This window comes from Candida jiufengensis (assembly GCF_024610255.1).
Source record: "Candida jiufengensis strain CBS 10846 chromosome Unknown scaffold6, whole genome shotgun sequence".
In the NCBI taxonomy this organism is placed as follows: domain Eukaryota; kingdom Fungi; phylum Ascomycota; class Pichiomycetes; order Serinales; family Debaryomycetaceae; genus Lodderomyces; species Lodderomyces jiufengensis.
In genome coordinates this window covers 604558-618984 of record NW_026261557.1, presented here as the reverse complement: position 1 = coordinate 618984, position 14427 = coordinate 604558, and the positions used below count along the sequence as shown (strand labels likewise).

Here is a 14427-nt window from a genome sequence, read left to right as displayed (position 1 = left end):
TTGAGAAGATTAGAAACATCATTGATATAAATCAGGTTCTTGAACAAGTAAGACATTCAATAAGCTGATAGTTATATCTTCAAAATTAGTAAACGCAAAAAAAATAATATTAAAAAAGAAGGATACAACTTATTTAAAATAGCGTCGCCCGGTATCGATCCGGGGACCTCAGGGTTATGAGCCCTGCGCGCTAACCACTGCGCCACGACGCTGAAAGATTGCCAAAAAAGTGCTTATGTTTAACAAGTATCAATTTGTTTGGAGCTAAAAATGGATATAATTTCTCGAAATATGATAATTTGGTCGATCCAATTTCTTAACAACTATTCCATGAAATTTTTATGACAAGTTTCATTAATTCATTAAATTATTCATTGTACAAATTTCTATACATATGCTAACATTTCTTTTATACAATCTTTAACTTTATAATATAAAGGACCAACATTACCGTCAATTACAATATCACCATTTTCATCATCATTACCCATGGATGAACCATTTGTTGATCCACTATATGCAATTTTTCTAATAGCTAAACAATCATTTACTACTAAAGTACCTTCACTTTTAAATTCAACATTTAAATTTAGTTGTTGTAAGTTTTTTTTCAAATCTGGTAATTTGATATTACCTATTGCTAATTTTGGAGCGTTTTTAGAAATTATTTGTGCTAATTTTGAATTTTGTAAATTTTGTAATAGTTTGGATTCTATTGAATTTTCTTTTAAAATTGGTGTTAATGAAGGAGATGCAATTTTTAAAGTGAATTGTGTATTTGAATTGAGATAATCTTTTATGGCTGTTTTTCTCTTCTTAGGAGGTGGAGACTGTTCTTCTTCATCTTTTTGTTGTTCTTCTTTTTCCTCTGGATTCATAAGTTCTAATTCACCATATAATTTTGCAACTCTATAATTGTCACCAATTGATTTCCACCTCAAGGTAGAAACTAATGCATCATCTAAACTCATTTCAAAATTATTTACACCTATAATATCATTACCATTGAGATCACCATTTTCAGTATCATGACCTATTTTGATTGGATGATTATCTTCAGCAACTAATACATTCATTTTACCACTTGAATATGGGGATATAGCACTTGATAATCCATCCCTTATAGCAGATAATGATAAATACCTTGATGCATTTATAATTTGCTTTTTGGTATCTTCTATCTTTATTTCGGTTTGTTGATGTTCGAAGAATTTTTCAACTCGTTTTAAATTTTCTGATGATTCAATTTGATCTGGTAAAAGTATTAAATTGTATGGTTTAATGGATTGGATAATAATCCCCAAAGATCTTAAATCTACTATTCCTGCTAAATCAACAAAGGCTAACCCACACCTTATTTTTATTTGAGTTTGAGTTCCCGATCTATTGGAAACTTTAACTCTTTTTAAAGGATTTGTTAAAGTATCCAAATATTTAGTTAATAAATTTTGATTAACTTGTTCTTGTGGTGTTAATTTATTAACCATTTCTTTTTTATTTTTATTATGTTCCTTATCTTTATTTTTTCTTCTTTTTTCATCAAATTTCCTCTTTGCTTCCATTATGATTTTTGCATTTGAAATCTCATCATTTTTTTCAAAATCTTTTGCATTTATAACTTGACCATAATCATCAATTTGAATTCTTACTGGGAAATAAGGAAACATTGCTTGTCTTGGCTTTAATTTATGAGTAATTTTTATATCTATAGGTAAATGTTTTTCAAAACTGGTTTTAATATTTTCCATCATAAATGCTTCATGTTGTATTAATTCATCAACTTCTTTTGTAGTAGACATTTGAGTTTTTTCTTTCTTCAGTTTTGAATCATAAATTTCACCTGCCTTTTTAGCGGCATTTTCTTCAGTCTCTTCTACATCATCATCATCTGATGAATCCTCAGCGTCTAATCTTGTATCAGTATTTAATAAATTTTGTATTTTTTGATCTCTAACTTTAGCCATTAATTTTTCTTTTCTCTTTTGAGTTATTTTGTTTTGAAATTCTGTTAGTTCCTCACCTGTTGCTTCTTCCTCTATAGTCCAATCATTTAAATTTATAACTTTTTCCAATGGAACTGCCGTTCCATCAACCACCTTATTAGTTCTTTCTTTTGATAATTTAACCCATTCGGTATATAAATCATTAGTCAAACCTGATTTGTCATCTCCTGACGGTTTTTCTGTTAATAAAACTGTGTTTCTTTCATTATTACACAAATATGAAAATACTTTACTTGATAAATCTCCATTTTTCATATCAGCTCCGGAACAAAAAATAATCTTTGAACCAGGCATTTGAATTAACTCATTTGGATCCATTACTAAATCAACTTTCCCAGGATTAAAAGGTAGGAAATTCATATTATTTGAAGTTGTTGAATTATCATTATTCCAATTTTCATGAAAATTCAGTGACATCCAATCTAATAAATTTGATGCATAACTTAAAACTTTTGTACCTGTATATGATAAGAAATAGACAGGTATTGGAGCACCTTTCAAGTGTTCATCAACTAAATGAAACACTTCCAAAAATCTACTTGTAATTGAGGTCGGTATTATTGCTGCACCTCCATTTGCTAAAGTTGCATCAACTAATTGTAGAAATTTCTCACATCTTTTTCTATGAGACATTGAAGATCCAAAATTTGCAGATGTAATAAATGCAGTTGGTCTTAATAATGATACTTGAATATTACCCAGTGATGAATTAATGAAATTTGCATTATTTAAAAATGAATCCTTTGAATGATTCCAACTTGGTGCATATATAATACGATCCAATTTTTTAACTAATAACCAAAAAGTACCTCCCAATGAATGACCTGAATTATAAGGAGTTATTGATATTTTCCCATCACATATTGTTATATTTTGTTGATATTTCACAATTTTAAATTTATCAAACCAATAATCTATTTCATCTAATTCTATTAAATTCGATAGTATTGGTCCTAATATACCTTGAGATCTATAATATTCAACTGTTGAAATTCTACCTAATTGATTTACTGGTAATGTTGAGTACACGGGTATATTTGCCATCAAATGTGGATATTTAGTAACTAATAAAATCAATCCACTAATATATGAAACTCCAGAATGTGATATTAATATTGCATTAACTGTTGTCAATTCTTTTTCTAAAAAACTTATAATTGACGGATCTTCTCCATTCCATGATGGATCCACTAGTATTTTATATTCATGATCAAATGCAAGTAATCCTGCTTTAAATGAATGGTCATTTTTCCCTGGTGTTAGTAGGGAAAACGTAAACATTTAAAGTATTTGGTGGTAAATGCTAATGGTTGTAAATATTAATTTCAAATGATTTTATTTTTTCAAAATCTCGTGTAAAAAACGCACTTTTTTAGGAGTATAAGTCGCGCAGTCGAGGGTTAAATTTTGATACAACCAAATCATTAAATAGATTGTACATTGAATAATAAGCTCTTGTTTCTTGTCACTTACTTTGTTAATCAGTTTAATTTAAACTGTCCAGCTCTTTGAAAACAAACTGTGGATTAAATTTTGTTCAAAAACATTATCAAGAAGTCAAGCTGAATATATATTTCAATTCGATGTATGTTTCATACTTGATAGACTACACTACCGAAAACTATAAATAACAAAGTTCAACACAATTAGAATCAAATAAAAATCTCTAATTAAAAAATGCATAATTAAATAACTATATAAAAATTTATATAATATACAACGAAAAGAAATGAATTCAAATCAAATATATAAACATATCATCTATTAGTAAAATTAATACTATTTCTTGTATGATAAGACATGAGAGTTTCAGCTTTTGTTAATCCTGGTACATTATGAGTAGTATTTATTCTTTCTAATGAAGTTCTTGGTAAATCTCCTTGTTGAATCATTTGTTGTCTTAATATGTTGATGGGAATATTTTTATGGAATTGATCGTTTATAGTGTTTTTCCGAAGTCTTGCAGCGTTTGAATTTTGTCTTGATCTTGTTGTAAGAGTAGTTGCTCTTTTTATGGTTTTTAATGATTTTTCTAATTTATTTTCATGTTCATCATGTTCTTGTTTATATTCTTCTTCCATTTTTTCAAATAATTGTGGATCTTTATCAATTATTTCATTTAATAAACGATGTCTTTCAACATCTTCACTATCTGTAGGATCATAACCTTCAGGATAATCATCGAATTTTCCTTGTCTTACTTGTTCTCTAATTATATCAACATCAGTAGGTTTAAAATTAACTCTAAGGAAATCAATAGTAAATGTTGGTAATAAACATGCAATAATCCCAATAAATATACAACACCAAACTCCTAAAGTTCCTAAAGTTTGAGCACCTGCTCTATAAAACTCACCTGAATAGTTTTTGTTCACACTCCATACACCAGTCCAGAAATAAACCAATAATATAGATATAGCATAAATTAATAAAGAAAGCCAATCCCACCTATGTTGCTTTAATAAAACAAATAAATCACAAGCAGTGACAGCAATACAAGCAGCGACAATACCCATAAAGAACCTATGATCAATAGTCATACCTTGTGGATTTTGGAAACTTTTATAAAATAATAAAAATGGGAAAAAGAATGAAATAACTGATTGATATAAACCATCAATCATATATATGATAAATTTATATTGGGACCAATCTTTACTCAATATTCCATTGATATATAATGGAGGAACCAATAAAGAAACAGTATCTGAAACATCTTGATCAAAAACAGCTAATACAATAACTGGTAATGAAGTAAATGCTAAATTATAAAACATAAGATAAGTATATTCATATAAGTATGATCCATCAAAGTTATTGAAAATACCATACCAAAAACATGTGAATGTAAAAACAACATTTTTGTAAAAGAAACATGGCACCATTTCTGCTAATCTCTTGTATGACCAACGTCCATGGACTAATAATAATCTAGTCAAAAATCTAAATTGTGCAATTGCATAATCAGATGACATAACTGCTTGTCTACCTTCTTCTCCAGCAATTCCCACACCAACGTTTGCAGCTTGAATCATAGCAACGTCATTTGCTCCATCACCAATAGCTAAAGTCATAACACCTAATCTTGATTTCACTAATTTAACAACTTGTGCTTTTTGAGCTGGTGATACTCGACAACATAATACTGATTTACATTGTTTACCTAATAATAAAAATTTATCACGAATTAATTTCACATTTTCATTAGGATGATCTTCAAGATTTTGAAACATTAATGTTAATGCAGCACCATCAATAATTAAAGCAAATTTTGCATCTGGAATTGAATGATCTTTTCTTGCTGCTTTTATTAAATCTTTAACTTCTTCTGGATTTGAACAATTAATATTGAAATGTTCACTTAAATATTTATTAATTAAATCATCCAAATATTCAACACTATGTGGATTTTGTTCATCTGGTCTAACAACTAGCAATTTCATTTCATTTTCTAATAAATTACATGAGAATCCAATATTAATAGCTGTTTCAATTCTATCACCAGTTAAAACCCATAATTTAATACCTGCATTACCTAAAATTGAGATTGATTGCGGTACACCATCTTGTAATCTATCTTCAATTGCGGTACCTCCTAATAATTCCAAATTTTGTTCTATTTCATCATCTAATTGTTCAATTAATTCATCTCTATCATCTTCAATAGATGCATTTGCTTCATGATATTTGTTTGACCATTGTTCATACCATGATGGATCAAGTTCTTTTGAAGCTATACATAATGTACGTAATCCTTCATTAGCATAATCCTCTAAATATAACGCAGTCTTACTCACTATTTCATGAGAATTTAAATTTGGATTTAATCTTTGGAAAATTACACTATCAGCACCTTTAGTATACAATGTTATTTTACCATCTGGTGATTTTATAACACATGACATTCTTTTTCTTGCTGATGTAAATGGGATTATATCAAGTAATTCAAATTCTTCTTCTTTACCATAAACCAGTAAGATTAAAGATTTCCTCAATCTTTCTTTGAAGACAATACCCAAATCTCTAGCAACTGCAACTAATGCAGCTTCATCTGGTGATTCTGCTTTAAAATCTCGTAAGTTTGGGTCTACTCTGTTTTCTTCCGTAACAACTGTGTTACATAAGGCTAATGCAAACATAAATCTTTCATTTGCAATTCTTTGTGGATTTTGTGGGCTTGCTAATAATGTATCTTTGACATATGCACTTGAAACAAATGAAATATTTTCTTCTCTTAATTGATCATTATGTGAATATTTCATTAAATCATCCATCATAATTTCTTTATCATGATCTATTTTCAATTTCCATTTTCTTGCTTCTTCAATAGTGTCTAAACCTTTTCTTTTATCTAACCCACTTTGAGCTTCTGTATATGCTAAACCATAAGATTTTCCATTAATTGTACATTTTCTAAATTCCATTACATTTTGAGTTAATGTACCAGTTTTATCACTAAATACATATTCAATTTGACCTAAATCATCGGAAATATTCCAAGCTTTTGGTATACATGGGAAATCTAATGGTGGATAATACATTTTAATATCTGAGTGAATGAAATATGCTTGTAATGTCTTGATAATTTCAATAGAAATATATAATGAAATTGGAACTAATGATTGATAAATAATTAATGCAACAAAAAATGCAATTACACCTCTTGCAGCATTAGTAGATCCATAAGGATGCCAATCGAAAAACATTCTCGAATTTTCAGTTTCTCTATAAAATAACCCATTGATTAAACCTGATATGAAACATAATATAAAAAGTAAAAGAAAATTAATGATAACTGATAAATTCAATTCTCTTGAAATTCTTGAAACTTTTGTTGGAGTTATACCAGCATTCAACATAATTTTTGATTCTGGACCTGTATAAACACATAAACCAATAACCCATTTAGTATTTCTTAAAGTACAACCTCTCAATAAAACATTTTCTGGAGTAATTGCTTCTTTTTCATCTTCATTTACTAAGTGACCATTTGAATCATAATTTTCATAATGAATAGTCCCCTTAAAAGAATATAAATTAGGATTTGGAGCATCACATTCAAGCCAAAATTTAGTATCACTAATATCATCTGAATGTTTTAAATTATTATTTCCACCACAATTCAAAGCTTTTCTCATTTTTAAATTTGTTTCACCATCAAGATTTTTAGTTTCAATAAAACAATTACCTTCTGGATCTGAAGTTGAAATTATAATAACATCTGCAGGAACTTCTTCATTTGCTCTAATTCTAATCATATCTCCAACATTAACATCTTTCCATGAACGATTTTTAAAATTAGCTCTATTCATATCTGGATGTTTAGCATTTTCATCTTTTAAAATTGGATTTAATAATGAATTTGGTAATGCTACAGTTGGTGGTCTATTTGATTGCATTGATTTTCTAACATGATTAGAATTCATCCTTGGTGATTGCATACTTCTTCTTGGTGATTGCATACTATATCTTGGATGTTCAGAATGATATGAATAATCAGATATAACTGTACTTACTCTATGTAAAGCTAATTCATCTTCATATGCTTTTTCCCTAATAAAATCTTGTTTTTGTTTCTTTGATCCACAAATAAATATACAACTTTTCTTTAAAACTTTGAAAAATTTTATTGAACTTTTAGTACAAGATTTTTTAAATCTTCTCCACGGTCCAACAAAATCTTTTTCAACATTTGGATTTTTAACTCCTGATAATAAATGAATTGGACTATTATTTAATTCTGAATCACTTATAACTCTTCTATAATCTTCAAATGCATCTTTTATAGCAGTAATACAAACAATAACAATTAATGGTACAGCTGCTAATCCAGGACTTGGAACTCCAAAAATTTGAAATGCCCCCAATATGACTAATAATAAAAAATAAGTATTTGCAACATTTGTAAATTGTAATATTAAATTTTTTGGTAAAAATGATAATGGAGTATATTTTGTTGTTCTAATTTTATTTCTTGGATATTCAATAATTGGATGACCATTAGAATCTTTCATATCATTTGGTAAATCATAATTAAAAAAAATTGTTCTAGGTATATTATTATAAATTTCTTGCATATATTCAGGTCTATCACTTAAACCTTTTAAGAAGAACCATCTTTTTATTCTTTCTTTTAAATTCGGAGGTGGTGTATTTATTAAATCTTGAGCTGTTGCTCTTTTAAATTTATTTGAATTATTATTATTTGATAAATTATTAGATCCTGATGATGATGATAATTCTTTTGAATCATTCCCTAGATCTGTTTTAGATATTGTATCTTGATTTTCTGACATGATGATTTATTTAAAAAATTAAATGAAAACAAGGTATTATTACCTATAGGTATTAAGATATAGTAAATATAATGGTGGGAATAAGTGGTAAGAATGAATGATAGATGGAATAATTAATAACTAGTACTTTAAACTTGAATAATAAATCTTTGATCAATTTTGGTTGTAAATTAGATTTGAAATAAATATTAATAATAATAATAATGTAAGTAAAAAATAAAAAATAATATATTTCGTATTTTGCTTATTTTGTATTCATTTATTTTGTTTTTATTTCTACAGTATACAAAATTAATTTTAATATGGTACAAAATTTTATAGAATTCAATTTAGAATACAAAATTCAATTTTGAAAAAGGATAATAAATATTAATTTATGTAATTCTAAATTATACTTATTTGTACTTTTTAACATTAACTAAACGTCAAAGAGAAATGAATTGATAGGATAGTTTTCATATCTATAAGAATATTAAATGTTAAATCTATCTTTTATATCATTATGTAGTATGTTTAATATATTTTCAAAAGATAATTTTGTAGATTGAAAAATTAATTTCGGTCAAATTTAAAAAGAGAAATGACTAAATTAATCATTATTCATCAAAATCTGAAATCTAAAGTTTTCAACAAATTCACAGATCCGTATATTAGAAATTTAATTGAATTGAAATTCAAATTCATTTTAAAATTTTGATTACTTTCCTAAAATTTTTTAACTTTAAGTCCCACATGGTTTATTAAAATAGTTTGAATTAAGAAATATTTAATAATATAATAATAATAATTTTTATACTGAAAAGGATTGTACATCTAATTTATGTCTTGAATAACTAATGAAGATACTATCATATATCAATCAATATGTTGATTATGTATTTAAATTTTAATAAATTTTTTGCAACCTTTTGACACATTTAAAGAGAAATTATTCATATTTCCATTTATTAGTAAAAAGTTCGGTTAGAAATAATTACAAAAACAATAAGAGTTTTTTAAAGTTGAAAAAATAATTTGAAGGTACGGATATAAAATTTTATTATATTATAAAAGTTGTATCTTAATAATTTATAAACTTCAAATATATATTGTATTAATAATATATTTTATAAAAAAGAGGATTGGTCTTCATATTATTGCTATAATTCAAAATAATCATCACATATTAAGATTTATTTCAAATGATTATTATTAGATTTAGAGCCTTTTGTATTGAATTTAATAGAAAAAAAATGGTTAATGCGGGATTAAATACTTTATTTTTATTTTTCTTTTAATTTTTAACTTCCAGAATCAATTTATACGTTCGAATTGAAACTTGAAATATTCCTCTCTGCTTTTTTTATTCTTTCTTATTGAGCTCCAACTTCATGATTCTACAGTATGATTCATGCTATTTAAAGTTTTCAAAGTTTTCAAAGTTTCGTGTTAGAGGTCCAATCAGTTGGAGCCGCTTCAAATTTTTTAGATTTTTTAAATATGAGGCTTGTTTTTGTGTTCCAAATATACGATTACTTACACAAAATTAGAGACAATTCTATAGAAGTTTAAATTCAAAATATCATAAGATTTAAAAACTTCAAAATTTATCTTTTGCCACTTAGATTGTACTATTTGGTTCTATTCAAGAAAACGCCACTCGACGACTGCAATGATTGCAATAAAAAGAAAAAACGTTCATTCAAGCTTCGTGAAAACAAAATGATTTTACATACAAATTAAACTCATCTCATCTAATATTCTAGATGTGTTTTGATATGATGAACAATCCAACTAAATTTGATAAGCTCTCTAAACCATTTCATCGAATTGACGAAATAAGATCCAGACAACTGAGTCAACTCAATCAGTTATACAATTTGTGGTCGACCAACCTTAGATTATTTTGACTATAGTTTTCAATTGAATTAAAATTCAATTGAAACTTGTCAGACAGCCACATATACCCACCTAATTTCAATTTCCTCCGAAGAAGCATAAAGTAAAAAGGTAAAGATCATTGCTCCTTCACAAATTTTAAAAAAAAATTTGATTTATAAGGCAAAAATAAATAGATAACTAAATCACAAAGGATTATAGTTAAGCAAAACAATATTATTTTCTCACTTTGAGGGTATATAGGTATCATAACTCATCAACCAAGTTGGATTCAGTGACTTTTTTGAAAAATCAAAGAAGGACGTTTACTATAGAATAGATCCTAGAAGTAAAGTCGACAAAGAATCAAAAAGAAGAAAAAAAAAAGATATCAAAACTTGAGATTTATTTTGTTTCAGATGATTTATATATTATTTTTTTTCTTCCATCCGGGTAAGCATATGCTACCAAATAATGACAATTTCGCACTACTAACAATTTTATCGACGTAATTTTTCAATTTTTCAAATTTTCAAATTTTTCAATATTTCAATTGACTTTTCAAAAACTTTATATAAATAATCAATATTGAACAAAACTACAAAAATGTCAGTCGAAGAAATCCCACAAGGTTCAGATGTTAATATCATTTCAAACAAAAATGAAAAAAAAGCAAGAGAATTAATTAAAAAATTAAATTTAAAACAAATTAAAGGTATATCAAGAGTTACTTTTAAACAAAGAGGTAATTTAATTTATGCAATTGATTCACCAGATGTTTATAGATCATCAGCAGGTACTTATGTTGTTTTCGGTGAAGCTAAAGTTGATGATATGAATCAAAGAATTGCTGAAGCTCAAGCTCAACAAGCTCAACAAGATGCTTTAACTTCTGCTTCAAAATCATCAAATGATGAAATTCAAGATAAATCACCAGAATCAATTACTGCAGATTTAGAAAAAGCATCATTAGGTGAAAATAAAGTTGAGGAAGTTAATGATGATGATGAAGATGAAGAAGAAATTGATGAAAGTGAATTTGATCCAAAAGATATTTCTTTAATTGTTGAACAAACTCATGTTTCAAGAGCTAAAGCTGTTAAAGCTTTGAAAAATCATGGTGGTGATATGGTTAATGCTCTTATGGAATTATCATAGATATGTTTTTATTGTATTTTATATAAATTTTGTAAATATTATAATGATATATTAAATTATTTAACTATTTTACCTTGACTAATTCCTAATGGATTTTTGCTGAGCTTCATTAGACAAATAACTTGGATTCTGAAGTAGATTAAGTTTTTCTTTTCTGCAATTTGGTTCATTCTGACTTATATTCACATTCCATAGTTATTTCATAAAATATGATGTATTCTAATTTAATAAAACTATTGGCCCAGTTTTTCAGCAATTTTTTAAGTGGTAACGAACTTGAAGTCAATCATTTCTATATTAAAAATCATAAACTACATTTTACCCAAGAAAAACGACAATTATAGACACTTAACTATATGAGTGAACTGCTAATCTTAAAGAAGTCGAAAAGCAACAAGCTGATTTTTAGATAATTCACTAAATAGATTTATTTCATGTGAATGAGGGGTAGAAATTACAACTTAATTATGAAGAATTTAGATATAAGATTTATATTGAATAATTGGATCTATTTGTACATATTGGCTAATCTTTTTTTGTTTCAGATTCAATTGGTGGGATTTGAGGTACTGCTTCCTTTTCTGATAATTCTTCATTTGTTCCATTATCTTTTGGTTTTTCCTCTAAATGTTTAGTAATTTCAATCATTTCAGGTAATGCATTGTCAGATTTTTCATTTTTAATATCTTTTAATTCTTTTTCATCATTATTAATTGATTGTTTATTATTATCATTATTATTATTAACATTATTATTATTATCATAAACATTTTCTTGATTGTCAAATAACATTCCTTTACCATTCATTGCACCACATTTCCAACATTGATATTTAACATTATTTGGATCATCACAATTTGGTGGTGCTAAACCATTATGTGAAAAACAATGAGAACAAATTAATGCATATCTTTGTTCAATACTTTCTGAATTATCTGATCCTATAAATAAATCCAATAATTTATCTTGTAAATTACGTTTGTGAATCGGTGAATTTGGTGATTGTTGTTGGGGATTTGTGCTTTGTGGTTGTGGTATTTGTTGTTGAGATATTGATGATTGTTGATTTGATGACAATTGATCTTCACTTAAATGTAATTCTTTCAATGCTTGATTTCTTAATTTATTTGATTTATTATTGTTTTGTGGTTGTTTTGGTTGTTGTTGTTGTAAGTTAGGTATAAATTGTTGTTGGGGTATTGGTTTTGGTTTATCGTCATATTTATTTATTAATTCATTGGTTTCATTATATTTAGTAATTTTCTTTAATTCTTCAATTTTTAATTTATGTTTTTGTTTTAAAATAGATAAATGACTATCTTGAGATTTAATTAAATATTTAAATATAAAATTAATTAGTTTTGTAATTAAAATTGAAATTAATGGAAATCCAATTAATAAATAAAAATTAAATTTTGATTGACCTTTTAAAAATCTTTGAATTTTATTTGTTGCAATTGTTGAATTTGGTATAGAAATATATGAATAAAAAAATATTAAAATATAAATTATGAATGTGAATAATGATAATTTTTTATTAATTGATTTTTTATTAATTTTTAGTTTGACCAATTGTTGTTTTGTTTTATTGATGTTTTCAGCTATTGTATTTAATTCTTTCTCAAATTTATTTGGATCAAATCCTGATTTACTTCCAAATATGTTAAAAACTCCCATGACTTAATGATCTTGTATCTATAACTGCTGGTTGACTCAATTGATAAAGATGTTAAAGTCAATTGATCAGTTTGACGAAAATAAAAATATCAAATTGAAGTATGTTATTTTCAGTTATGAATAGCAAATGATTTTTTTTATCTTAATGTGACTTACTAAAAATTTCGTTATGTCGCATTATTTTTTGACGGTCAAAAAGTTGTAGTGACACCGGATATGTTTTTTTGACTGTTTAATCAACACTAGAATTATGTGTAGCCGTTACTATTTCTGTAACTTTTCAAAGATTTATAGATGATTTTGAATTTACTTTGGTACAATTGTAGCCAAATTTGGCTGTTCTTTAGAACTTTTTTTTGAATCCTCCAAGTTAATCTTCAATTTTGGTGCGTAAATCAGATCAAAATTTTATAAATTGCACAAGTAATTTATTTGATAACAACAATACTAAACAAAATTTAATTCATTAATGTAGAGGTTAACAACTTGATGATAAGCTATTGAGATCTGTTATGTCTAATTTAAACGACTTTACAACTTCTAGATCTTTGTAGTAAATTAAATCTATAAACAAAATATATGAAACAAATAATAAGAGATGTTGGGGCACAAAAATTATTACTAAAAAAGAAATGTACAATTGCTCTTATCGGGTAAACGAATTTGCACCCATCCATATCTATAGAACAAATATATTCAAAAGTAAGTCTTATGTATAATGTATAAGTAAAGCAAAGCATATAGAGTAGAAAGGTACTATTTGGCAATATCATAAGATGAATATGGTGGATTAAATTTATAAGGCATATACTTTTCTCCATAAAATATATGAAACATTAGGTCAAATTTATATAATAAAAATTGGAGAAGAATAAAAAAAAAAAAAAACAACTGAAATTCCACCCTTGATTTAAAAAATTTATAATATATAATTTTTCATGTTAATTTATCATTAATTAACAACCATTACATTACATCAATTAATTTTCAAAATTCTGGAATTATTAGAATAAATGGTTGATGATTTAAGATTTAATTTTTAACAATTTTTAAAGACTTAAAGTCTCAGTTAAATCATCAACTTATAGTAATTCATACTATTATAAATAATTAATATAATGTTTCAATATTAAAATAGTATTTGTAATATATAATAATATTCTACATATAATATATTAAAAGCGAAAAAAAAAACTCCGTAAAATTCGTCTATATTAAAAAGTAGTGTACAATTTACCAAAAAACTATTTTCAGTGGCAAAAAATAAAATATAAAAATAAAGGGGGGGGGGGATAAATAATTAGTTAATATTCAATAATAATTAAATTACAAGTAATAACAACTAGATCTAATATTGATTAATTTATTAAGTACATATTCTTTAATAATATATTAAAATAAGAGTGAATTGAACTAGAATACAATAAAATAAATGA

At 26.0% G+C, this 14427-nt stretch overlaps 4 protein-coding genes across 4 annotated transcripts; 1 reads left to right on the top strand and 3 right to left on the bottom strand. All coding sequences in view use genetic code 12, as the record gives it.

The window, feature by feature from the left end:
- Positions 1-386: 386 nt before the first annotated feature.
- KGF54_001354 (cleavage polyadenylation factor subunit) lies at positions 387-3284 on the bottom strand (the record flags this gene model as incomplete). Its single annotated transcript, XM_051761714.1, has 1 exon — positions 387-3284. One exon carries the CDS (start codon positions 3282-3284, stop codon positions 387-389), a length of 2898 nt encoding a protein of 965 aa, XP_051621750.1.
- A 476-nt stretch (positions 3285-3760) lies between these two features.
- Positions 3761-8299, bottom strand: KGF54_001353 (uncharacterized protein; the record flags this gene model as incomplete). Its single annotated transcript, XM_051761713.1, has 1 exon — positions 3761-8299. The coding sequence occupies one exon, from the start codon at positions 8297-8299 to the stop codon at positions 3761-3763; it is 4539 nt and encodes a 1512-aa protein (XP_051621749.1).
- A 2463-nt stretch (positions 8300-10762) lies between these two features.
- EGD2 (Egd2p) lies at positions 10763-11314 on the top strand (the record flags this gene model as incomplete). The annotated part of the gene is made up of 1 exon (XM_051761712.1): positions 10763-11314. One exon carries the CDS (start codon positions 10763-10765, stop codon positions 11312-11314), a length of 552 nt encoding a protein of 183 aa, XP_051621748.1.
- Positions 11315-11839: 525 nt separating this feature from the next.
- On the bottom strand, positions 11840-12991 carry KGF54_001351 (uncharacterized protein; the record flags this gene model as incomplete). The annotated part of the gene is made up of 1 exon (XM_051761711.1): positions 11840-12991. The coding sequence occupies one exon, from the start codon at positions 12989-12991 to the stop codon at positions 11840-11842; it is 1152 nt and encodes a 383-aa protein (XP_051621747.1).
- Positions 12992-14427: the final 1436 nt, after the last annotated feature.